This window comes from Falco biarmicus, chromosome 8, assembly GCF_023638135.1.
Source record: "Falco biarmicus isolate bFalBia1 chromosome 8, bFalBia1.pri, whole genome shotgun sequence".
NCBI classification, from domain to species: Eukaryota; Metazoa; Chordata; class Aves; order Falconiformes; family Falconidae; genus Falco; species Falco biarmicus.
Genome location: NC_079295.1, coordinates 10,702,756 through 10,730,444, shown reverse-complemented (window position 1 = coordinate 10,730,444; position 27,689 = coordinate 10,702,756). Strand labels below are relative to the sequence as shown.

Below are 27,689 nucleotides of genomic sequence, written 5' to 3'. Positions count from 1 at the left end.
TTTGCATGAACACTTCAGCAAATCATTGCAGAAAAATCAGCTGTCCATCAACTGCTGCTTCTACATCGTAAATTGACCAGAAGGAAGAAAAAAAAAAAATTACAAAATTAAGAATTGTATTGATGTATAAAAGCCATTGATTGGTACATGAGCCAATGGACAAGTGATGCAAGTTACAAGGTATTGCATTAACAGTGAAAACCCGTAAAGTGCCAGCCCTTGCTAAACTCACATGCTGCCAGCATCCGAGCAAGAGGGACAGTTTTAGGTAAATGAAGAACTATTCTTTATTGATGAAAAAGCAACTCAGTATGAGGTTCGTGGCCGTAAAGATGAAAAAAAGCAATTCACCAGGCAAAAAGTCAATGTAGAATGGAAACCTACTGAACACAACTGACAAGGCCACCTTTTTTTGCTGGCATATGGGCCTTTTCCTATTAGAATCACAACTTCACACTTTCCAGTGCAAACCAGTGAAAGTCAAGCTGTCCCACAATCAAGCCCCACATGAAAGCTCTCCCCATACAAGATTATAGTGAGGGAATTTACCATGACAGTAGCCTTAAATTGCTTTACAGCAAGATGCGAAACAGTGTTTGGCTTCCAACTGTCCAGTTCCGTTCATCACCCTCTCTTTCACACCCCCTGCCTAAGGTAGAAGCCTGCGAACACTGAAATACATGAATGATTTTGTGTAGGTATTCTCATGGCCTGCTCTGATAAGCCAAGGTACGTATGTGCCAAATCACAAGCAAATCACTTTACACTTGCTAGACCTCTGGACATAAGCTGAGATTCTCAAATTCAAAAGGAAAGATGCAATGAACACACTGGTCTTTCTCTCCCTCTCAAAGCTGAAAAGGCTGATGAGCATCCATGCACTATATGACAATGTTCTCAGAAGAGTAAAAGGCAGGTACTGAGTTATCACACCCATCCCAAGCTCAGCATGCCTTTTATTGTGGCAGATGAGAAAATGGAGTGAAATTAGGCCTGGACAACCAGTATCATGGATGTAAGACACAACTCACTAATTAAAGAACGCCCCATTTTTCAATCAACAGCACAGCTGGCTAAAAATAATACTAATTTAAACTCAAATGGAAAATGGCGGCACTTTTCATTAAAACTGATTTTCCCACCAGCCCTAATGAAAAGGAAATAGAGGAAGAATGAAAACAAAAGACATGGAAATGTCATATTCAAAGTACTCCATGTTTTGTGGCTCTTACTACACAATTTTCTTTGCAAGATCAAAACCAGCCCAGCCCAGCACCTTGCTCCATACAATTTAGCCTTCCACCAAGAAACATAAATAATACTCTCAATTTCCTTCATACGGTCTACTGTTTATCAGCTACAAACACCTTTACTGTGAGATAAAGTAGGTTTCCAGCTCTTTAGATCAGGGGATAACTTACAGCAGCACTTCAAAATGTGTTTGCCCAGCTGGGGAGAATTCAGAGCAAAAAGGGAAGTGTTGCAGGACGTGCTGGCCTCTAATAGTCAAACCTCTGTACTATTAGATGGAGAACCAAGACTGAATGAGGAGGAGTGAGGAAAAGGAAATGTACACATACCACGACTTTGCACTTATACAACACTTCCTCTCCACGATCCTATACAGAGAAACAAGGCATGAATCTTCATCATCCCCACCTACTAGGGATGAAACCGAGGCAGAGGAGAGGGGGAATTTCCCCCAGATCAAAAGGGTATTGGGGGAAAGCAAAGTTCACACTACAGAGTTTTACTGGCTCTCGGGATTATGCTAATACCACCAACCTTGGGTTTTCCAGCAGAACAGCCCTACCACATAATTGCTTCTCCGACTCGACAAAGGACATTGAACTTGGAGTTCAGGGAATCAGGAGGAGGGGGGCGGAGAAGGGGAGACAAGCAGAGTTTCAAATCTTTGGTGTGTATTTATAATGTTGTACAGAAACTGCATTTCAGGATGGAATGATTATTGATTTCTTAATGGATTACTGCTGCAGAAATTTACACTCCCCCCAAAAAACATCAATCTTAGGATAATAATTATAAACCTATCACAGTGTATAGAGCATTCTGACTTGAGTAGAAACTTATCGCTATCTGCCGGGAAATGGCCAGTTTTCTATTTCTCCCACTCCAACCACATTACAGCACGGCAAGGAGCTACTGAAAAATACATGCTCTTATAAAACAAAGTTTGTAATAGCCACAGGACATACCTCCAGTCAACTTTCATTAAACAGACTCTTTTAAACTGCTGCCCTTAAGACAATACTTGATCCATTAGTGAACAAGTTAATTAGTTATTAGAATCCTTTTATGTTATTTTTATCATAGTAATGAAGCAGCCCCACCATAAAGTGAGACTCCTTAATGGGCAACATACATTCACAAACCCACACATCCTCACTTTTTCTTTTTACCAGCCTACAGTCAAATGTTTCTGTAGCCAACTAATTTTTTAGCAAAGGCATCCACAGAACAGCTTTGCTACAAGCAGCATCATGTTGCAAAAAAGACTGAATTACCACAAGGACTCCCCTTGAATTCAAGAAGTGTCAGACCAAGTCACTGGAGACGAGGCATTATGGAGACTTAAAAATCACTCTAAACCAAAAACTTCATTACCCCAAAGTTTGTGCTAGGTGCAGGAATGGGGAAGATTCACGTCTGGCTCTGTTTAGTGGTTGCCACCTGTAACACCACCTATCTTCTACCCACTGTTTAACCAGAGACATTGTAGGAGGTTATAGCCCAACTGTGGGTCACAAGCTAAATGGGAGCTGCTGAAGGACTGGTTGCGAAGCCAGTGCCTCTCTGCAAGAGGTGACCAACCTTTGTGCCAGGGCAGAGGCAGTAGAAAAGCCAATTTGCTGCCTCCTTGATCAACACAATGTACTGATGCATTAGCTCCAAGTATTAGCACAGTTCAGCATCTTTCCCTCTGCAGAAACATCAGTACCAGGAGCTCCCAACCCCTGCTCACACATCACCCTCTCACTGTGTGAGACCATGCAGTAAACTGGATCAGTGCATCGATCCAAGCTAAAAATACCCCATTTTGTTGTTTGGTTTTCTTTTTTAGCAAAACTGCTGGCATTGCCACAGAGATTGAGGCACATTGAACTCTGCTTTGAATGCTTGGCTTAAGAATAGTCATCTCTGCTAGAAGGACATGTGGGGCACTTGCCAGTTATAACATCTTTTAACAGTCCTAACTAATGACAGCCCACACATCCGGTGCCATTAAAACACATGCAGGTTAAAACCCGGCACACAACAGATTTTCAGGCTCCTGCAGCACTGTTTGCCTGCAGTTTGCCCCGGAGCAGAGCTGCAGTTATACCCTGCTCAATACTAATCCCACTGTACTCGCTGCAGAGCCTCACTATAAGCGGTGGGTAACAGAATAGCTCATAGAAGCCACATACAATTTAAATGAAAAGACAAGGTACAACTTAATTGTAATCTGGCTGTTGCTTTTCATGCATAAAAAACTTGATATACAAATGCAGCCAGCTGATGTCTCCCCAGACTAAGCTTGTCACTACCTACAACTTGCCCCCATGATAAAGGCCTGCTTCAAAAGCATGTGGAACTAGATGGAGAATCTCCCATGAAGTGCACTGGGCTTTGGATAGCTCCTAAATTACTCCAGAGGAACCTCTCCAGCTACACAGCACAGGATCAGCACCCTAACGCTCATTTCTCTGAGGCTACAATTCAATTAGTGCAGCAGCTTTTCCCCTTTCTCATAAACTGTCATTGCTCTCCTAGCCCAGAACTAGTCATAGCTGCTGTAGAACAGCAAGGGCGTGACCAAAAAAGCCCACCTAGTCAAAAGGTGGTTAACAAAAAAACCCCAAACAAACAAACAAACAAAAAAAAACGAAAACAGGCAAAGAAAGCAGCATTCTCCAAGGTGCACAGGCCACACAAAAAAAAAAAAAAGCAAAAGGCCCAAAGCCTAACACTTGCCATCAGCTTCAATTAGCAGCAAAGTGGGGTTTGGGAAAACAAGGGACTCTTCAGAGCTGCTATAGGGCAAAGATGAAATCCCAGAATTAAAAACAAAATCCCCACATGCACATTAATATTCAGAGGCAATTACCTTTCAGCTTAAAGTCAGCCAACATGCATCTTACTACAGCAGCTCTTAAAGCAATCTTGTTTACAACTGGAAATGGATTACATTATCTCAGCTCCACCTATCCACATAATGCAGAGCAAACTGTCAAACATAAAATTACAAAATGGTTATTGTAAGGTATCCCCTTCAGCATAAGAATTAATTTGACCTATTTTATTACTAAATTATTACTCCCACACAAATTTTCTATCATAGATATCTATCAGCACTGACATTTATTTTCCAGCGAGGCACACTCAGATGCATATTTTCTTCTTCTCCATCGCAAAGGTGTATTGAGCAGATTTGATGTAAACAGCCTCCTTTCAAGCTAGTTAAAAATCTTTAAACTTTATACATACAATTAGATTGTGACAATAACCATTCGCTTTAAAAAAAAAAAAAAGAAAGAAAGAAAAGGAGAGAGAGATCTACACAGAGTTTCAGATTCTGAAATAAAATGCTTCAGAAGTTAAATAAATGATTAATCTAAATTTACAGAGAACCTACAGATATTTTTACTACGGCTCTGGCAGGTTGTTCTGATAGTCACCAAGAGACATGATTTGACACAATGGCCCTGATTAAGAATGTGCTTAAGTCCTATTAAAGCCAATGGAAGTTAATCATCTGTTTAAGAGCTTTGCTAAATCAGGACCAGAATAGGAGACATTTCCAAAAAATCTGGGCCTAAATTGAACACACACTAATTAGCTGCACACACCAATTACATGATTATGGATGAAACACAGTTGTTTAGCACTTACAACAGCACACTTTGTGTGGCATCATTTAGAAATAAGGTCTAATTATCATTCTCTAACAGGTCCCACAATGCATTATAACCCACATATACCATGTTAATTTTAGTTGAAGGAATAGCTTAAAAAGGAAAAAATATGAAAAAAAAAAAAAAATCCTCCCAGTAATATTTGTCCAAACTCTCAAGTGGATCAAGACCTGACCCTTCTGTAACTTCACTGCATTTACAGTAAGAACATCTGAACACTCCAGCTCGCCTCTGTTTCCTTATTGCTACATTTTGCTTACAGAAAATATTCACTCCTGCATTTCAAAATGTAACATTTGTACTCTATGTCACCTAACGACTTAAGCCCTGCACTCAGGAAACAAACAAATTGGCACAGGTTTGCATATTCAGGATTACAGATATCAGCAAATATACTGCGTACAAACCAGGAGTTGCTGAAAGTATAATTGTGAATGATCTCAACCATCTGAGCTATTTGACATTAGCCAGGACTGCCAAGTCTCACTTTCACGTCACTTAGCCCAATATTACTGGTTTTTCTAAGCAGCAAGGTTTTCATATAAGTGACTATGAGATCTCCACTTTCATCAAATTAAGAACAAATGGTATTCCCAACCCCAGAGATTGCTGAAAAGCCATGCTTCACTGGAAAACACAGCTCAGAAATGAGAAGGTACATCAAGAATTACATTTATTAAACAAACACACACACACACAAACACCCTCATGGCATGTAAGGCAATCTTGCAATTTAAAACTTGACTCATGATTGTGAAAGTTTGGAGTTGGCATGCCAACTTGGTGAGCCATCTGCTCACCAACAATTTATAAACGAGACTGCTGCCAAAGCCACCCGATTACTCAGTTCTAATATTAGTGATGTAACTAAAACATGCTCATAGGGTTTTTCTCCCCATGAACCAGGAAGCACGAGAAAAAAAAAAACCTCACAGTGAAAAAGTTAAAAATAATATAGGTAAAATGTAATAATGCTCAATATTCTCTTCAAGTGTGATTAGTAGGAACATTCAAGATTAATTCAATGCTTCAGTTCTGTAATTCTCTCTAAACCAAGTCAGAAGGAAAAAAATCAGTAGAGTGATTACAAAAGATGAGACAAGGTGAATAAAATATTCTGTATCCAGAGCCCATTTCTTTGTTAATGATTCAAACAGTAGTTTGTCAAAATAAAACACACTATGCTAAAAAAATTCAACACCTCATAACAGCATTTAATATGTTTTGACAACAGATCTTTTAAAAAAAAAAAAATCAAGAAATTGTGCATACAGGCTAGCAGGTACACCTGCTGACTTTACTAGTGATGCTAATTTTACTGTTAGAACCGGGCAATTTGGAATAAAACCACTATCCTATTTAAACAATTCCTTTTTTAATTTAAAATTCCAGATTACGTATAGAAGTGAAAAACTGCTGGAAGTTAATCTACTGTAAATAATCCCTGGGGCAATAGATACTGTAATGAAACAACATGGAAAATTACTCACTTAATAATTGTTAAAACGTTGAGTCACAATTCAGTTTTGTTGGCCTGAAACTCCAGATCTATCTCCATGGCAAGTCGGCAGCAAATCCCAAAGGACAGCCAGTATTCCCAGAGCTCAGACATGTGGATGCGCTGCGACAGTAGTAAAGCCAGAGGCATGCAATGTCTTACACTAGCACTTCCACATAGCAGCTTCTTCCCATTGAAGTAAAATTACAGCTTAACCACTGGCTTCAATGTGAACAGAATTAGGACATTTCTGAGTGCTCTACAGGGGACACTAATAAGACTGAAATCACAGGCAACCCTGGTGGCATTAATTAAGAGGACAATGACAGCGATAAGCATCCCGCATCATTTCAGAACACCTTGCTTTATCACTGCCAAAAGGAGTAGCTTTTAAATCTGCATTTTGAAATTAAATGCATCATTATTATACAATTACCGTTCTAATTAGTCTTCTCAACAACAGATCAGCTTTATTTACGATTAATTTTGGTTAATGAGTTAGTTGTAGCTTTATCTGACAGATAATGGGAGAGAATTAATAATTGCTTAATACACACAAAATTTTGTTGTTCACATAGTGCACAAAATTTTGACAAATGTTTCTGAATCCTTGCCAACAACCACCAGCACATTTTCACTATCTGAAAGCAGCCAAAGCTCAGCAAATGTTACCATATTACATTATAGTAGATTAAACTGTTTATATATATAATTAGAGTTATTATTATAAACTACAGTCATAATTATAAATTGAAATTTCATCACCAGCTCGTAAGGAAGTTTCCCCCCCTTCCAAAACACCTGGCCAGAACAAGTAATTCAGGTCATCTCTTTGATGGTCTACCAAGATCTATTCCATTTACAGTTGCATGAGAAAACGATGTAGACATCCAAGCTGGAGAAGAAAAGGTCTTGCCCACATGTCAGCTGTCCTGTATCTATCATACTTGTGTCCATACCCCTCCAACGAACTCTAGTCTGCCTCTGAAGCCAGTTTAATGTCACAGTCCTAGTTTTTTTAACTAAGCATTGGTTGTAAACAGTTTTAAGCCATCATCATTGGCTTCCATATGGCCACCTTCTCTCAAAGACCCTTTCCCCTTCCCAAACACAGGGCTGATTTTGCCTCCACCCAAGTACTGACCTCACAACAGGAGACGCGTCAGGAATTCCTCAAAGGGACTCTCACACATCACTAGTTTACTAAGGGCATTCAGATGCCACAGCAAAGGCAAGGAAAACATGACAAGCTGGGGCACCAAACGGTATTCACATGTTTGAGAAAACAGAACTCATGATAGTGATCAGGTTAAGCAAAGCAGAACCGATACCCTAGTGCAATTCTCTCCTTCTAGCACAGCAGTCTGTTCCTGGGGTGCTGTCTATCAGATGCAACATAAAACTTAAGGACTTCCCTGCACACAGTCACTAAGAGACCTTGGATAATTATACTGCAATTAACGTTCACATTTCTACAATGAAAACACTATTTTTACTCTTTTCCTAAGGCACTGTACTCTGTTGTTCTAGGCTGTTAGAAAAAAACAACCAGGGTTCCACTGCAGGAATGGCTGCAGCTGGGACATAGATAAAGCATCCTGACACAAAGATGAGCAAGTACGTTACAGACTATCATTATAGATTATTTCCTGGAATGCACTGCAGTTTGCTTTGGTTTTGAATACATATGTGATATATATTTACTAGAGCAAAAGTCTCACTGCTATCAGTTTTTCTCTAAATATTTAATGGTTACCAGTCAGATGCTAAATTTAAGTAACAATAGCGCTAATGACATTAAATAAACGAAGCACTTTAGAAGTGTGACAAAAAAAGCAAATACCTCTTTACAGCATTTTAGCGTAAGAGCAGTAAGACAGCAACCTGAAACCATGTTACATGCTGATAGCCTGAGTCATGTCTGGTCTCACAGTCTGACCAGCAAGATGATTTTGCACAAACATCTAACAAAAAAGTAGGTTCCGCAAGCAGCAGGCTTAGCAGAGACTGGCTTCCAACAACTTTTTCCCATGCATTTGACATTTGAAAAGGGTGGCGCTTAATAGCTTTTCCTTCAGCAGAAGCACAATTCACATACCTCTCCTCTTTCTGGCTTCCAATTTCATGAAACTTGCATGATTTTAATACTTTTCAAGCCTGTACATCTCTATCATATGTGACCGAAACTCTCTGAGTGCCTTCAATTTGTATTTACACACATTGCACATGCACAGGCTTGTCACAAACCAGGGCTGGACACATTTTCATAGTTTTTTCTCCAGCTGCCAACCTTCTCTACTTGATATTAGCTAATTTGGGGGCAGCTGACTGGCAATAGCATTTGTACTCTGAGAACACTCTGGTTTGGGATTCACATGTAAGTGCATGGGACTTTGAAGAAATAAAGAAATTGTGCAACTGACAGAATACAGATTCAAAAGAACACAAGAATAAATGCACAGAGCTCTCAGTCTGCTAACGTCATATACTACTTGACCCTTAAATACAGAACTAGCACATCATTCTTCTGAATTCTTGAGAGCTACCTATAATCTGACATTTTGAAGTCACATACACAAATGATGAAGCTGACTGCCTCCCACCTATAGGAGCCGAATTCATACTTGCACCAATTTCTCTAATTTTTTCTCCACCTCTTCAGCCTTTAATTTTATTCACCCATTTGTATCTCTTCAACTGGCACCCTTTGTGAAGCTCTTAAAATTTTATTGTTGAAAAAGCATGACAGAATGAGGAGATATTATTACATTACACTCTAGAAGAATGGATTATCGAAAAGATAATACCTAACAGCGATGGAGAGAGAGGCCTGTGTATTTAAGCTAGAGAAAAATTTCAAACAGGGTTTTTCAAGCAAAGCTGATGCTCCAGATAGTTCCACACAACTGCATGGAGATGTATAAAACTCACCCAGGAACCACCTGTGCTGGTAACAAGGTCAAAACAACTGGTAGAATTGACCCAATTTTGGGAGATTAAACTGTAAAACTATTACACACATCTATGTCTAGGACATGCCTACCTCTGAAAGGTGATGAGGATTAAGGCACTGAGTGAATTTAAGGCCCAATGGTATATTCTAAAATATTTCTGCACTTGGGCAAACTCTGCACAGGTGCCAGATAATTGCAGACTCTCCAGGGGTGCAAGGAGAGAGGCCCGTCACCACAGCACTGCAGCTGCAATACAGAAGTCCGTATCTAGGAACAGAGAATTAAAAGCAGTATGCAAAACTGCTAGTTAGGAAGATCTGTTCCCCTTCAGGGACCGCTATCTGGACAAGGCAAAACACATGCTACAGGGTACCAATTTCTCAAGACATAAGATTAAAAACCACCAAAACCAGACTGTGTTTTCTTCTTTTGCCTTAGCTGCCTTCTCCCTCTGTCACAGACCTGGCTGCTAACCAGAAGAAGGTCTTCAATCTACTGCAACTCTTTCCTGGAAACTTTTAAACCATCCATGACTTACAGAGAATAGCTACTCTTCCCCAAATGAATACAGCTCAGACCTTTTCTGTGTAAAAACACTTGCTGTTTTCATACAGGAAAAGGCAACTTCTTTCATTTTCAAAAGAAGGGAATTCACACCATCCTGTTCGCTGCTCTTTGGACAGAAGTGGGTGTTTAATTCACATTGCTGGAGTTTAAAGGACGCACAGATACAGTTACCAAAAATTTTCTCAGTTTGTGTTTTACAGCTACATCATTACTGAAGAAAGGACATTTGCTTGCAAAGGGAATCATAAAACGCCTAAAGGCTGAGCTAGGGCCTAGGAAAGAGTAGGTGTGAATTCTCATAGCCTGCACACACACATTCCCAAATCAAAGAGTAATTATGTGAAAAATTAACATGGACTCGGGCATATCACAGGCTTCTCCAGCCAGTTTTCTGTGCCACTCACCAACATAACTTCCATGGACTGAGGGAACACATGTCCCTTGAGAAAAATGAGGACAACATCACTTCCTTCTGATGGAATTAGGGGGTTTTGAATGTTGAGGGCAATGCAAGAGAAACATGACTAATAAGAAGCCGAGAAGACTCTAGCCTAGTGTTGAAGGTAACAGTATTGATATCTTTAGTGTAACACTTGTTTTGTTCAAGTGGAGGAACAAAGGACATAAACAAGAAAATATCCCTCACTGGGAAGTCCAGCTTTGTCACGTATGTGGCTTAATTGCAAAAGGACCTCTGTTGTAAGCCCTGCCTTGATCTTCCATTAGCTGGAGATGAAACACTGACTGTCTTACCTCCTCACACAAGAAGAAACTTCATGAGAGAAAAGGTGATAGATGGGACAGGCAGACAAGGTAAACTGATTTTCTGTGCCTTGATATCTCCTACCTCCTTTGGAAACTGCTTCAGACTTCCACCCCCCAGGACAAAGGACCTGATACTGGCTGCACCAAGATTTGGCTGGGTCACTATCTTCACCTCATGAAGCTTCAGGCTGGACGGTAAAGCGGAGTCCTCAATAGGCCCAGTGATAGGGAAAGGACTTTAATATTCCAACTAGTCTTCCCTTTCTCTACCCTACTGCAGTGACTACACCTGTGCTCGGAACAGCCTCACAGGTGGTACCAATACCACAGTAGACAAAAGGGTTAAAAGAACCAGTCTGTGCAGCTTCTCCAGGTAACATGAAGCCATGGTGGGGAGAGTGGAGGCAAGTCTGGAGTGAATCAGATTTCTTGGCTCACCTCTTGTGTAAAACCCACAGTCTGCTAAGAAGAGGGGCTCCTATCTGTTTAAGGAGATGATGCACTTAAACTCTGCTGTCTTTTTCACTCACCACTAGCTGGTAGATGCAGATATTCCTGCCCTCCACACTGGGGTTGGGAGTGCACTTTGGAACTAGGACTGACCTCCAGCCACCTGCCATTCCTGAAGGGGCACATGGACCTGACCAGCAATCTCAGCTTCACCAGAGGGGAGAAGAGAGCCCTATGATCTCTGTGGACAAGCCCAACACAGAGCAACTGTGAGCTAAAAGAGCAGGCATGATGCACACTGAGCCCACCACCTCTGTGGTGCTATGCCTCTGCCATACAGCGTTATAGGAAGAAACCCCAAAGCTGGAAAGTAAAAATAAGATGTATGGAGAAAGCAAAAGTCAGTTTAAAAAAAAGAGAGAGAGAAGAAAAAAAAGGTATCTAATCCATGAAAGTTTACATAGCCTATCAGCACAGAAATGACTGGGATCAATCAACCCCTTGCTTTTCCAGGAGCAGTGTCTGCTGTTTTACAGTATGCTTCAGTTGTACACCGGTAACACCACTTGCAGGTGACCCTGCCAGCCAGGGCTATGCTCACAGCAGGAGCTTCTGCCAGCGTCACTCCGCCTGTGCAGGATTACAGTTCCTCAAAGCCACAGGCTGACACAGCAGTGCCAGCAGAAGCCGGTAATGTAGATCTGGCTCTGGACCAAGGGCACATTTTGCTGGGCAGTGTAAGTAGGGGTTTGTCCACGCACACAGACCTGGTAATGCTCAGCTGTAAGGAAAGAGTTAAAATGCTGTGGTTGCTCTAATGTAATCACACCAGAACAGGTTCCTTTAGGACTACCACAATTATTCCTGCGCGGGACAGGAAATAAGCTACAGTGGTATTAAGGTACTTCTGAATGCATCTCATTGTGGGTCTGCAAAAACCAAATGCAAAACAACCCCTAAGCAAAGCAGATGTTCTAATAAAATTCCTGCTTTTGACAAGGCCTAACAAGTACTATCCAAATGTCCATCCCGAGTGATCTATGGCCTCTGTGATTCAGAAAAAAAGGCAAGAGGGGAATAAACGCAGCACAGGAGCATGAAGGGACCCCCCGACGATGACAAGGGTCGGGAGAAAAACTGGGCCTCTGGTCACCTAGCCCAGAGCCGTACCTGTCAAGCCTCATCATTTCTCGATGATAATCACAGCTCTGCTCCCTTCCATTGGGATGCAGCAGTCAGCTGCCCGGACTCCAAACAAGTGCTCACCGCTCTAGGCAAGGGGCAACATGCTGTGGCACGGGCTCCGCACCCAGGCTGGCAACAGGTCTTGCTACTACAGAGAGCAGCGGCACAGCCTTCTCTTAAATTTTCTACAGAGCTGCTTCAAGGTGGATCCCCCAATGAGTTTCATTCACTGGGATCTTCCCAGCTAGAATAGCATCAGTCCTTCAAGATGCCCTCTTGGCACTGGAAGGAGGGCAAGCACCGCTCACCCTCAGTAATGCACAAAGATGACACAGGTAGATGCATTTCCACCTGTAAAACCTAGTCCTGCAAACTGCCACTTAGCTGGCGGACTAGACAGAGCCTGTGGCCCACACGAACAGGAAACAAGCCCTTGATCCCATTTCCCAGGAGAAAATACCCATCAGTTTTAACAGGAGTGGCACCTTCCCCCAGATTCAGGGACAGGAAAGGCAAGCGCTCTCTAACAGGTATCTCGTCCTCCAGCTGCTGCTATCAAAGTGCCACATTTCAAGGAAGACTAGGATCGCCCTTTTTGTTGGCGTGTCTGAAAAGGAACTGAAATTCCAGAAGCAAACACTGAAAACTTGCTGACTACAAAGCTAGTGAGAGCACAGAGTGTTGTAACAGGGTGTGTACCAAGGAAAGTTAACAGAACCTGACAGTCCAAGAGAATAACAGAAGCTCCCTAAGAAAGGTGTGTGCTGCAACAAAGCCCTGGCAGATGACCTCTCAAGAGACTTCCATCAGAATGGATAAAACCCTATTTAACGAGATTAACTGATCATTTTGCTCCACCCTCGTTATAACACTCACTGAGAGAGAGGAATGTTTTTGCAGCTGAGTATCTGACTCCATAGGGAATGCCAGAGAGACTGTGACAGAAGATATGAAAAATATACAGGGGAACCCTCCACCATTGGAGTGTGAGCTACAAACAGTAGTTACTTAAACACCTACCAGTTTCAGTGACTACTCAGTGTTCGTTTACACACAGTTTGTGTCAGAGGAACTATTCCATGATTTTAACCACACCAGCATGAAAAATCTAAGCTGATATGGATGAACTTACAAGAATCTAAGGTGTATCCCAGGGAGTATTTCATTTCCAGGTAACCCTTTTTTTTTTAAATTATTATTAAGAAATGAAACAAACAGCATAACACCACTCTGCAGAGCTTTGGTTTCTTAGGTGTGGACAAAACCCTAGATTTCCATTTAAAGCCTCATCATCACCTTTTTATTTATTATTTTTCCTCCTTAAACTTCAAGAAACTAAACCCGTCAGCTAAAACTTTGGTAAGTATTATTCCCCTGGCAGCTCTCAGGGAGTCTGAGGTTAACAGACTGAAGCCAAGTCAGTGCTCCTGTGTTAAAGAAGCTCAGGTCTTCCCGTTCCCTGCCACACTTTATTGAGCTCATCCCTTATGTCTAAGCTCATCTTGGCACAGTGATCTTCACCGCCCTTCAACCTGTAAAACCACAGGTACATCTGTATCGGGCATCATCATGATATTCCACATCTGAGCTCTCTAAACATCAAACTGTCAAGGTTGGAAAATCAGACACAAAGGACTGGAGGACATCCCAAGTGACTGTCAAAAGTCCACTGCCCTGCGCTGAGGTAGGATCAAAGATACCCAGGCCAATAGATGATGCCTACCCTACTCTTTAAAGGCCACTAAGGAATAGCATTCCTCAGCATCTTGAGGTTACCCAGGCCAAGTTTTTAGCACCATATGCAGTGTTTCACACTTCCCAAGGTATTTGGAAGAACCAGAGACCTGAATCGCCACTTCAGAGCACACAGTTCAGCTGCCAGAATTCTTCATGCCCCAGTGCACATGTCAGGGGAGTGCCCGCCTTAAAACACCAATTCAGTCCCCCCAGCTGCAGCCCAGCCCAGCCAGCTTCAACCAACCTCCCTGAAGCAAAGCCTCCTGCAGAGGCTCAGCCCCAGTCACCTCATCCTACTGAAAAAAAACACATACTGAGCCAAAAAGCAGCCCAGTGCAAGGTCCAGCCTCGTGTGCCTGGGCAGCAGACTCTGGCGATGGCAAGGCTCATTTGCCGTGCAGCCGAGGCATGAAGCAACCTCTAATTTTACAGAGTTTCACTCCAAAAGGCAGGCTCCACAGTTACATTTATTTATTCACACAGATGCGGTGCTGATACAGCTCTGGTATATGGAACCTTCTGCTCAAGAATCAAGAAAGATTTGGGGGTTTGAAGTTACAAAAAGAAGAGTGCAACTGGCAGCCCACCCCAGTCTACCCTGACGACTGGGAATACAGTATTTGCTACATTATAATAAGACCTCGCCCAAGTGTTCTTTAAATACTGCCGCTGAAATCACTCACACTTATACTGTTGTCCCAATAGCTATCTTGTCAAACAGTGCGCATCATTTCCCACCACCAAGAAAATGCAATCACCTCATTATTTTCAGAGTCCGTTGACATTGCTTATTTTCTTAATAGATTATTTCTCATAACTTAGTAACACTTTAAGCTACTATAAACACTTCTTGAAAGCCTACCACAATTTTAATCAGTTTCAAACATCAGATGTTGGGTTTGATATTTATGATTGTTCTGACTCTGTTTTGTTTAAGGGCTTGTTTTGTCTGTGAAAGCAAAGATAAGAAAGTTATCTGGGACACCCACTGTAAAGTCTCTAATTTAAGAGGAAATTTCCTCTGTCACTGTCTGTCAGATGCTAATAGTTGCTGTTATTATATTCTGTATGGCACCAGGCAAGTGGTCTTACAGAAGTATCTTCATCCTATACAAAGCAATCATCGAGTCAACTAATTGAACAACTGTCACCCTGCAGTTTTTAAAGGGGATATTCTTCTAAGTCCATTTTAACCTACAGAAAAAAAAAAAATATATATATACAATAACTATAGTAAAAACACACTGTGATATTATGAGGAGATGGGTGAATGGGAATTATTTCTTTTTTAAAGCCTCTTCTTATAAGGATTCCCCATCAACATTTAATTAGCATGCCAGTTCTTATTCGGAGGCTCCTGATCATTTCCACACCATTTCAGCATTCACTGAAGGCAACAAGACAGATTCTCTTGAACTCAGTGGGGTCTACAGGAGAGCTTAGGGCCATGCAGGGAACTCTCTACTACCAACTCAGTTAATTGAGCAGGCCTTTGATGCCCAGCTCTGGGTGTCAGCCTTTGGAAGGGTTTTCCTACAGAAGATCAGAAGAAAATCTGGACTTCCAGATTTGGGGCTATGTAAACGTATCATCTGTACTCAGCAGGTACAGCACTAATTTATCTTTTGCTGTAGAGGAAAGTGAGATGATTTACCAACCTATTCAGTTTGACTATTTACACGTATTTTAAATCTTTGCTTACATAAAACTACAATAAAGTATTTCAGAACAGAGCATCTGCCAACATATAGAGTATTCTGCTAAAGGCAGATACATACCGTAAGGGATGTGTAAGATCATTAGTTAGCTATGACAAGAGATTTACTGTGATTTATCTTTCAGAATCATCTCATTCACAAGGAAAATTGAGTGTCAGCCCCATCTATAACCTACACGTACCGTCTAGATACTTGAAAATGATAATAGGTTAAAGGGATGCAGCAGACAACTCTCCAACACAAGCCAAAATATTCAATCCGAAACCTTTTGGAACAGAACCTGAAAACATCAGTAGCCCAGCCAGAACTCCTACTAGCATGGATTGCCAGGGGCTAACGAACATAGAAAACTCTACCTAGCACATAATTTCACTGTTGCTGGGAGAGTACTGCTCATTCGTTGCGGTACAGATCCAAGAAATTTGCTTCTTATGGTTTTGCCTCTGTTTGAGCCAGACACAAATCAAGGCTAAATTAAGAGCTGTGGTTCAATGGAATGCAAGAACAAAGGTCAAAACTTAGATCTCTACCCTGAAGGTGCACATCCTGAGTGCACAGCTAAATAGGGCAATCCACCTTTTGGGGGTGACTGGCAACAAAACCGGGAGTAAAATATTTGGGGTCTCGTCCCCATACCACCTCCTCCATCAGCAAACCCTGCCCAGCCAGAATGACATGCCCTGGGCTTCACTGTAACGGCAGGACAGCAGCCGATCGCTCTCCAGTGACTCCACTAGAAATTAAACCATACTGAAATACAATGTATCCACTTCCTCCACTTAAAACAATGGATGATGGATCAATCCATCACAAGCTACCAAATTTATACAAAATATTTCAAACAGCTATTCCTCCTTACTCTCCCACCTCCACCTCTCCTTTAAAAATATATATTAAAAAAAAAAAAAAAGAGGAGGTCACAGTCCCCTGGGTTACTGAACCTCTAAAAGGATTTCCTGCACGCTGCAAAACAGGTGGAAAGCTCTAAAGCACAGCCTGGCAATTTAGCGTACGCATACCAGATTCAAGATTTGGCCAAAAACCTTAAATGAACCAATGTAACAGCTGCCACAAAAGCCATCAACCTCCAATCAATATCTTCCATGTTTAAGATGAACAAACCGCCTCTCTGCAAAACATTCTTACGCCTGCAAAGAGTAAATAAATTACAACAAATCTAAGAAGCTCGAGTTTTGCTTGGCTTAGGAAACCCAGGCAGGGTCCCTAATTTTTCAACAGCAGCACATGCTCAACACAGAGCAGCCCTGATGAAAGCAGCTGAGACACCTGTGAGAGACCAAAAAACACATCTAAAAAATTAAGATATTCACCAAGGCTGTGGACACATGTGTGTTGCAAAAACTAATGAAGCTTAAAAACCATTGACAATGTTAACACAATGAACATGAAAATATTGGATGTGTTCAAGTATTTTTGCATTACTTCATCCTAGATCTTTTTATTCCCTAATTTGACTCTGGTTTTTAGTCTAGATTATAAAGAAGATTTAAAAGAGGGAGATTTTTTCCCTTCCAATGAAGCCTTCCCATTAATAAAAAGGAAACAAAGAAAATGAAGAAAGTGAGTAGTAAAACTTTTACAACATAATAAAATACATCAGAATCCCAGTGCAGCAGGATTGGAATTGTCTAAAGATGCTGAATTATGACCGGTTGTCATATAAAGTTCAGTCCAGAGTATTAGCAATCATATTCTCTAGCAACATGTATATAATTGGGAGATCTTCATAATAACCCTCAGTTTTAAAGGCTCATAAAAACTGCGTTTTACTCGTAATTTGTAGGAGGAAAGAAGAATTCTTAAAGGAAAGTAACATCTTTTTCTCAGTAAGAAAGACTCTAAAGGCAATATGCTATCTATTTTAAAGCAAGCCACCCTAAGAGCTCTCTTTTACTTTCATAGTTTTCGGTGGGGTATTATACAAACACTCAGTTTGAAAAGGTAAATATGCATCTATAGTACACATGCTAGGAAAAAAGTTAGTAATACATAGAGAGGAACCCTCTCACAGTATATTGGAAGCAAAGCATTATTTTTTAATATAAGTAAACTAAACATTGTAAATACGTAAGAACATTATTTTATAACATAAATACAGAGGTACTTTAAGGTAAATATCTTGATGTAACATTGTAACCAACAGTAAAAGAAGCTGTGGCACCCACACAGAAAAGGAAGGATGCTGGTTTTAATGACAAGTGTGTAAACTACATTTATCTACCTCCAAAATACAGCATGGAAATAATTATAAAAATATTTTCAGCACTTGACACTCTCAGTAGACTCCCAATTCTCTACATTTTCTCAATTTCCCCCGACATTCTAAAACAAAATCCTTTCAGTTTGTTACAGAGTCAACTGCCGAGTGCCATAAACTTCCAATTATCCCAGCCACTTTTGGACTTGCTAAGGCAAAGCTGAGGTAATGAATAGGATGCTGAAGTTTCTATATGGAATAGTAAAATAAAACCTGTCATCAAACCTAGATATTTTAACTTTATACTTTTGCCAGAGCAAAGCTTTTCTGTAAATAAAATGTGTTTGTTTTCAAATAAAACTACTTCAAGCTCTTTTGGGAAGCACAGTAAGTAATAATAATAACAACAACAACAATTTCCATTTGGATTTCAAAACCTGATGAAATAAAACCAGAACATGGCAAACCTAGTGTTTTCCTACCTGGAACAGGTAAGGACCAGCTCTCAAATGCCACCTTGGGATAGTTCAAACTACTAATCCCGTTCATGTTTAGATGAGACACCAGCATGAACAAGAAAGAAAAAAGAAAAAAAAGAAATCTACCCTGCCCTTCTCGTTTCTTATTAGCAATGCCTACAGCAGTGGGTAAGACCGGGTAATCAAGCTGAGGACCCCGAGGACCAGACTAACCCAAACCCAGTACTAGAGAGAAACAGGCTTAAGAAGAGACTTACTGCTTGCCATGTGACTGGGGGAGGTATGCTGCCCATTGGGTGTGCTGGAGGTGAGGTCAATGGCCATGCCGGAGTGCTCCCTTTCGGGCGAAAGCTCGTTGTCACCTGCTTTCATAAGAACAGGTCCTCTGTAAGTTTCCATCCTTCTTCAGCAAAGCAACACACTGATTAAGAAGGACAATATGCTCGCTCCTTTCACCCCTGCCCTTCCCTCTTCTACTGGAGGGGTCTTCCAGAGCCTGTAAAAACTGGCCTCTCAGTGGCTAAAAGTAAACATTATACTAACTGATTTTAAGAGCCCCCTCAAAACTCCTGTCACCAGTCTTTTATGCACACACCTATGACAAACCTTGCCCCAGCTGCTTCATCTTAAGAGAAGTTAGGATTACTTTTCCATTTGCAGACACCAAGAACCCTGGCTGGGCTGCGGAAGGCTGAAACAGTACTTCACCATATGGACCTTCCCCCCAGCCCCGAGCTCTGGGTTAACTGACAGTTAAACAAAGCAGTTACACAAACCCTGACACAGAAAACAGGAGAAATGCATAGTGAACAGCATAAAAAGTTTTGGGCTGCAATCTGAATTTCTGAAGAGGAACTCTTTCTCATTTGCAAAGTTCATTCATCCTCAGCAAATATTTAAACCTAGAGGTACTCATTCATGCACGCACCCCCGTGCATTTTTCAATCATACACAAAGTTTATGTTTAAATGCTGTTAATTCAGTGTCATCTCAATGCAAAGACCATAGCAAGGAAGCTAAAGTTTCAGGTGTCTGCATTATAGAAAGGATAGGGGGAAAAATGAAAAGTAATTCAGAATAATCAAATGAAATGATTACTTACATGTTATATATCCATCAGCAGCCTCTGCTTCCATAGTCAAAGTGCAGTGCTGCAAGGCAGAAAAGTACACCCTCAGAGACGCCTGTCAGTATCAACCATTAAATGATTAAACTTACTTAAAGCCCTAAGTAGTTGCCCATTTTACTGTTGTTGCAACCATTGCCTAGAGAAACACACAAGTGTACTTACTGCATGTGCTCATTTGCAAATCACTGAACTCTTCCTGCAAATTATGTGAGTAGAAAAATTCAGCTGCCTCCTAGCCAGGTGGCACTGGGATCATCTTGGTCTGACCATACCCTTCTCTGTCCCCCATCTGCATTTTTACCTGATCTGAGAGCTTTTTCCCTGACTTTCCACTTGTTTCGTTCAAGCTGGGATGGTAATGCTTTATCAATTACCAGCTCCCGCAGCCAGAAGAGACTTTGAGGAGATGGATACTATTAACAATCGCTCTTTTCACACTCACTCCAGCAGACTTCATCCTGATCTAAACAAAATAAAGTCCTCCCGTTGTCTCACACCACCATATGTGCACACACACCTGTACACGCACCTGTTCACTCTAAGCCTATTTATCTGCCACAGCACGGGGCCGAACATCACACTTAATAGTCCCAGATCATGCATTTTGTGGTGTGAAGCAATCTTAAAGTTTCTGGAAGCACTTTGCTGACACACAACAAGCTATTACTTTCCAGAAACCCAAGTAACTGTATAGAATGACACCCCCTAGCTATCATTTGATATATATTGGGGGGGGGGGGGGGGGGGGGGAATAGAGAAAAAGATCAATAATCATAACTATGTTCTTTTAAGTGGAAAAGTTAAGAATCTGACATGACCAGAGGAGAATTTTATTTCCTCTCTCCCTCCACGGCCTCTTTTTTGCCTTTAGTTTCAAAACTCTCACTGCACCAGGCAGCTAAATTATTCACAATGAGCCATTTCTGTATTGATCGCCAAGTATATTTAGCCCTGGCTCCTGGAATTTCTCCATTACTTACTGGAAAACAGGCAGCTTCACTTCTTGTCTCCAAAACCACTTCCCTCCCCCTCCCTTAACCCGCTTCCCCCCCCCCCCCCTCCGCCTTTCCCCCAATAAATAAATACTTTTCTCTGTGCTCTTCTTTGGTATAAAGCAGATCAAATTCCCAAGGCATTCAGCACATAACACTTAAATTTCAACCTGCCCAGCTGCTACCAAACTCTCTTCGATTACTGATTTTCACATGACTCTCAAAAAAGAAATCTCTAAAAAGAAAAAAAAAAACTTTTCAAAACAGGTAAGCCACTTCCTCAAGCCCTTCAAAATTACCTTATCTTCCCCCTAGTCCAGGTAGGCAGGCACACACTGAGAAAAAGAAAGAAACATCAGAAGCAACAGGGAAAGATCATCCCAGCCAATGAAGTGGAAGGAAAGAGAGGGGAGGAAGGGAGGAGGAAGAGAAAGGAAGACAAAAAGAAACACAGAAACATCCATAACCGAAATTAAAACACGGTTTGATTTTTATTTTTTATTTCTTCAAGGCAGAGAGGAGGAGGAGGAAGGGGGGGGGGGAAGGAAAAGTTTGGTCACCATTTTTAGGCTGGTGATGGCAAATCCCAGCTGCTAAGCTTCCCTCTCCACAACGAATGGAGAGAGAGAGTTTTGCTCGGGCTGAAGATACAGCAAGATGGGGAAAGTTTAAAAAATATTTCTTTTAAAGGGGGGAGAGAAGGGGGGTGGAAGGGGAGAGGGAAAGGGGAGAGAAACCCGCCCCCGGCACTTACAGGTGGGGCATGCGGAGCCGGGCAGCCGGGCAGCCCCGGGGATGAGCCGGCAGGAAAACTCGCTCAGGAATGGCACATACTTTGAAGGAAGATGAAGAACAAAAAAAAAAAAAAAAAAAAAAGGGAGGGAGAAGGAGGGAGGGAGGTCAGCCGGTGCTACAGCAATGCGATTAACCAGCGGGGAGAGGGGAGAGAGGAAAACTTGATCCACCGGTTCCTTACGAATCGGCACGAAAACGGGGGGAGAGGAGGGGATGTGGGGCGGGATGGGGCGAGGGGGTTTGGGGAGGGACGGGGTGGGGGGCCCGGCAGGCGCACTCACACCCCGCGCAGGAAACCTAGGCCAACTTCCCCGGAGTGCTGCTCCGGCCCTGGGCGACAGCCGGGCTCCGCGCCTCATCCCTGCCTCTCCCCGCCCATACCACAACCTGTCAAAGTCATGGAAGTCCTGCCTCATTTTTCATTTTATTTTCTTTTATTTTCTCCCTTTCCCCTGCACGCCGCCTCCCTCCCCCGCTCCGTTCCTCCCCCCCCCCCCATCGCCGCCGCCTCAGGCCGCAGCCCCCCGGGGGCCCGCAGGTGGCGGCGGCGCCGAGGGAAATGGCAGTTGGGGCCGGCGCTGACTAACGGACCGGGCGAGCCCCGCCGCCCCCCGCCACACGCACACCCACCCCGCCGCCCCTCGCCAGCGTTTTTGCTAGGTTGTTTGGTTTTTTTTTTTTTTTTCTCCCTTTCGCTGTTTCGGGGGGTTTGTTGGGTTTCGGGTTGTTGGGTGTTTGGGTTTGGTTTTTGGTTGGTTTTTTTTTTTGGGGGGGAGGGGGGCGGCTAACAGCAACAAGTCAGTGGCGCCCACCGCCGTGCGGGAGATGCTGCACCGCCGCACTTCACTCGGGGACCCTCCGCACAGACACAGCCGCACGCACACAGCCCGCCGGCCCCGCCGCCGCCTCGCACACCGGACGGAGCTGTCCTCCCCGCCAGGGAAAGAAAGACCGGGGTGAGGGAGGGGAGAGGGGGGGGGAGGGAAGAAAAAAAAAAAGAGAAAAAAAGAAAAAGAAAGACATAAAAAGAAGCCAGGCGCAGATTTACCTCAGCCGCGCAGGCAGTGAATCACTTCCATCACCCTTTTGTTTGTGTTTTTATTAGTGTCGGCTCTCTCTGCCTAGTGGAGGTGTGTTTGTGCACGGCAGTTGGCTATGGAAACTAAGGCAGTGGAGCTGTAGCTAAGGGTAATCCTGTTTTTACTTCCTCCATCTTCAGAGAGCAGGGTTAGCCTGGGACAGCTGGTCAAACCCCGAGAAACCGATCCGGCGGCGGCGGCAGCCGCACGCCCGCACTCACTCACTCCTGCTCGCTCAGTCACTCACTCGCTCGCTCGCTCCGCCGCACGCACACACGGGCGCGGGCGCACACACACGGACACGGACACGCTCGCACACGGACACGCGCGCCCGCGTCGCCACACGCGCGGCCGCCGGCGCCCCCCACGCGCGCGGGGGCGCGCGGCTCCGCGGGCGCGCGCCGCCCCAGCCGCCCCGCGGCGCCTCACCCAAGGGCCGGCGCGGCAAAGCGCGGCGGGGGGGGCGATGGGGGGGCGGTGGCGGGGGGGGGGGGGGGGGGCGCGGGGGGCGGGTGCCCGCGCCGGCAGGGCCGCTCAGCACGCTCGGCAATCGATTAGAGGACAAGTGCCGCCGCCGCCGCGTGCGCTCCGCGCCTCACGCGGACGGACACACGCGCGCGCGCGCGCCGCCCCCTCAGGGCACCGCCGCGTCCCCGTGTCGTGTCCGTCCGCCCCCCCCCCCGCGCGCGGGCCGCCGTGTGTGTATGAGTGTGAGTGTGAGTGTGAGTGTGAGTGTGCCCGTCCCGCCGCCTCCCCGCTCCGCCTCCCCTCAGGAGCGGCCGCCGCTGGGCCGCCGCCGGGCGGGTGAAGTTGCCGGCGGAGTCATGATTCAGCACTTCTATTTTTAACCGCCGGGCGGCCGCGGGTGCGCAGCGCCCGCCGCCCCTCGCCGCGGCCCGTCCCGCCCTGGCACCGGTCACCGCCGCGGTGGGAGCCCGGGGGCGGCGGGGGGCGGCCTGAGGCCGCAAGGGAAGGGTTCGGAGCTGCCGCGCTTGTTACCTAATTGAACATTCAAAGCAAATATGAGGTGATTTCTTTTCCTTTTTGTAAGCGTTACTCTCTGAGGGAAAGCCCGGTTAAAATAAAAGCCTTTGCACGCTATTTTCTATCCCCACCTCTCCTGAGAGGTCGGCGTGGTGCGGGCAAGGGGGGAGGAAAACAAAAGCATTATTCTCCCGAGGAAACCCTGGCTCTGCCTCACAGCCAAGGCTGAGGCGGCACCTTGGGGGGCCACGGTCCCACCGCGGGGCCTGGCCCGAACCCACCGCAGCGGCCGGCGGGTCTGCAGCGAGGCAGCGCCCGCGTCTGTGGTGCCCAGGGCAAGCGCTCGGTGTGCGGAGAGCTTGCCCTTGCCTTTGACAGCTCTTGGATCAGGTGCAACAGCATCGTCCTTTTTTTCTTCAAGCATCTCTTTGTGGCAGCTGAAGGAAGTGCTGGTTGCTGGTGACAGTGGAAACGTCATTATTAGGCACCAGAGTTAACAGTCCACTAAGAAGCTGTGGTTGTGTATGTCATGTGTTGTATACACAGATATCGTTAAATTTGCCAAGTTAAACACATAACAACTAGGAAGCATCAGAATTCATGCTGCCCATACACCCTTGAGCCTTTTCACCCAACAGAGCAGCCAACAGGAATAACAGGGCAGTTATCCTTTATTCTCACTGGCACCAAAGGGGAGTAACATACGTTTTGCCAGCAAGTTTCAGACAAGGTGCTGGTAAGAATGCCTTCATCGCTGCATACCCACATTCTTTGTGTATCAAGATCCTGAAAATGCTCTGGGTACCTGTAACTTTTGCTTTCACACAAAAAATCTTAATTACAGTCTCAACTCCAACTCCAGCTACATGCGAGTGCAATACTGTTGTTAGAGTCATTGAAGTAAACCCCAGATTTTATGAACTCAGCCACTTCACATCAGCTGACATACTGCTTTGTAGAGGCAGAGCCACCCTATCCTGAGAGAGGGAGACAAACTCCACTTTTACAAATACATTCAGTTACAAAGCCAGCCAAAGACGCTGAAGTTAATAGACAGCTGTCTTCCCAGCGCTACAAATTTTAGCCAATTAGTCATTACGCCGCATCTGTGAAGTGGGTTAATTTAAGTCTTCTCATTTTGCATAGGAAGGAGGCAGAAAGGTTAGGGGACTGGCCCAAGGCTACAAAGAGCACTCAGAGCTGAGCCTAGAAAGCAGACTTCTTGTTTCCCACGCCTACATTTCAACAACTAGACTTGGCTTGCCTACATCAGAAAATAGACTGGCATAGCTATAGCAGTGTAATTATACCATAACAGTTTATGCCGGAATAACTCTCCTTGCGGACATTCTCCTCCAGATGGAAAGTTACTTCCCAAAAGCTGTCCAAATGAATTCACTCAATAGAACACGCTTTGAGTTTTGCCTTTTTATTTTTTTATACCCTTTTTAATTTTTGTGGGGGTGTCTGTGTCAAAATCCCTGAGATGTGGTCTCAGCGGCATTTTGAAGCCTTTGATCACTTTTACAGACCACTGAAAAGCAGGGACAAATGCAAAACATGTCATTGAAATGCTACAAGTCTTGTTGTCAAGATTTTTATTGTGCTTTTCATCAGAATGTTGAAAACTGAAAGCTTCCAGCTGGCTTTCCTTACAGGTAATAATTTAATAGCCAACAGCTTTTCTCCCAAAGCTGCTGGAACCTGCTTGAGCCATGGAAGCTGATGGGAAAAGCCAGACCCATCCTCTACAGTAAATATTTCTGATTTTTTTAATCCCGCTGCTCCATAAGCTTTCACAACCAAATGAAGCTGTGAAAACAAGGAGGAGTGACCAAAGGAAAAGTAAGGGACAGGGAATAAAGTGAAAGGGTTTGCCTTTAAAAATCAGCTTGTTAACTCTGAATACTGCAGAGATGAGTGCATCTTCACTACAGCAACGCAGGGGTGAATCACTGGTTACAATGCAAAACTCGGCTCGGGGGCTGCAGCAAGAGCTCCACAGCGATTTTTACATCAACCACACACCCCCAAATGAGATTCGGCGGAGCAGCTGTGATGAGCTGGAGGACCAAGTGATGGTTCAGGGATCAAGAAACCGGGGTTCACATCCAACCACGGTCAGAGGTCCCCCACGTAATTTCAGCCAAGTCATGATTTCTCTGCATTTTAGTTCTGTTTCTAAAATGCAGTGAGTAATGCAATGAGTTTTTCTTCTGCCGAGCAACACCCCAAGAGCAATTCTCAGGTTTGTCATAGACTTCTGCCACATTATAGAGGTCACTTCAGCACACCTCTGAAAGAGCATCTGGAGCCCCTGTGCGCCTGGAGGGCAGCGCCATTCCCTTCCATTTCCATCAACAAGACCCAGGTAGCCTTCACACAGCCCTGCCTGCCCTGGGACAGCATCCTGCCACGCAAGGCCAACTGCTGCATGGATTACAGGCTGTGCCAACAGCCACCTACTCTGGAGACCCGTGACATCCCTCGAAGCAGTCACTCAGTCTCCATGGGCCTCAGTTCTCCTCCTGTGTGCTGGACATACTAGAGCTCTCCCATCTCACAGGGACCCTGGAAGGAGAATTTAGTTCCTCATCGTTTGCCAGTGATGTGCTTTCATAGGCCAGTGATGGGCTCAGCCTGTTTTCAGCAAAATATTTAAATATTTGACCCCTATATATGCGTGCACATGCACACACACATATGGTGAGCGTTATTATTTAAGACTATCATAATGCTTTTTTTTGTAAATCCTGGTTTAAATTATCTAATCCTCCTTTTTTATATGCCTCTATAAGGTCAAGGTATTCTAGAAGCGCACTCCCAAAAAATTCATGTGATGTATTCAGAGAAGTTGCAGCTCATCACAGCATAAGCTCCATATTTACTTATACTTAGCAAATTAAAAAAGACATATCTAACACACTATTGCCTGGGACAGCCATGAGCACCATAGAGCAGCAGACCCCTGCATCAGCTTTCTTGCCTTTAGACTGAACCCCCTCTTCTCTACCCACAGAAGGGGCACTTTGAAGACAAACTGGATCAAATCCCAATATACTTTGAAGAGGACAAACGTAGACCTTTCTTTACTTAACTGTGGCATTGGGCAATCTAAAAACCATATAAGCACTAATCTATTCATTATTCCATCTCCTCCTCTTTACTACAATAAAGCACTGTTTAATGCTTATATGCATCAATAAAGAGACCTATAAAGAAAATAATGAACATCCTTGAATATCTTCAGAGCATACCCTATTAATTTTAAAAGGGACACAACATACTGTACCCCTTGTATTTCACCAAGATAAAAGCCTATAGATTAATTCCTATTAAAACAGTTGGTATTTTCAGGACATGCAGATGTAATTTATGGAGAGGCACAATACTCATAATAGCTCAAAGGCCACAGAAACTGTAGATCTGTGTCTGTTACTGTAGTTGTACAGGCATTCATTGTACAGAGAGCAGTTGAAAAGGCAGAGCATGTAATCTGAATACTAAATTTGTGAATAGTTTCTCACTTGGGCTGGGTAGGCTTTTCAAGAGCAGCGGATGCTTTGTGGGGGACTTTGTAAAACATTCTGCTAATATATGACATGGTTGCTGTATTTTCTTATCTTTACTGTTAGAGCTTTATTCATGAAGACAATATTTGATCTTACCAAGGCACCAGCTTCAGCTCTGTGCCCTCCACCTGAATTCGGTGTGCTCTGTGGGAGAGATTTCACACTACTTCTTCCTTCTTCTAAAAAGTGGACAACTTTAGGGCTATATAACCCAAAAGTATACAAGAAACAAAGATCCTTTCCCTCACCCGTCCATATTCCAATTGCTATATCCAAGTTACTTGGAAAATAGAATTATATTTTCTGGTTTATTATCAATAATAAAAGTGTACAGGTTTTCTCTTTTATTATGGAGATATAAATGTATATGGATATATCATTTATAAGGAAGGGCAATTCTGAAGTGTCCTAACAAAATTTAATTATGACACAAGCTACTAACAGAGAAGCCTTGAGCCTGGGATCATTTTTATTCTTTGCTGGTACAGCACCTAGCACAATGAGGATTTATGCATGACCTAGCTTCCCACTTAGTACTTCAACAAAAATAAGAATTAACTCTTGGTTTGCTTATGGCTGGAGATCACAGTACCAACAGAATTACATACATCTAATACCGAACAGTGAACAACACAGAATTACAAAGTTCAT

The 27,689-nt window shown here is 43.6% G+C and overlaps 1 protein-coding gene across 12 annotated transcripts in view; it reads right to left on the bottom strand.

Annotated features, from left to right (window-relative positions):
- Window positions 1-22,881, bottom strand: part of IKZF2 (IKAROS family zinc finger 2) — a 121,036-nt gene extending 98,155 nt beyond the window's left edge. For 2 of the 12 annotated variants that reach the window (XM_056349381.1, XM_056349385.1), the window contains exons 1-3: window positions 22,452-22,880; window positions 19,590-19,638; window positions 18,745-18,852 (exon numbers count right to left, since the gene is read on the bottom strand). In XM_056349381.1, the coding sequence (XP_056205356.1) occupies window positions 18,745-18,852; window positions 19,590-19,623 (142 nt within the window). In that variant the 5' untranslated portion in view covers window positions 19,624-19,638; window positions 22,452-22,880. Of the gene's footprint in view, window positions 1-18,490; window positions 18,684-18,744; window positions 18,853-19,589; window positions 19,639-20,907; window positions 20,944-21,362; window positions 21,442-22,451 lie in introns of those variants that run through there. The other 10 variants (XM_056349375.1, XM_056349376.1, XM_056349378.1 and 7 more) reach the window with 10 other exon arrangements.
- Window positions 22,882-27,689: the final 4,808 nt, after the last annotated feature.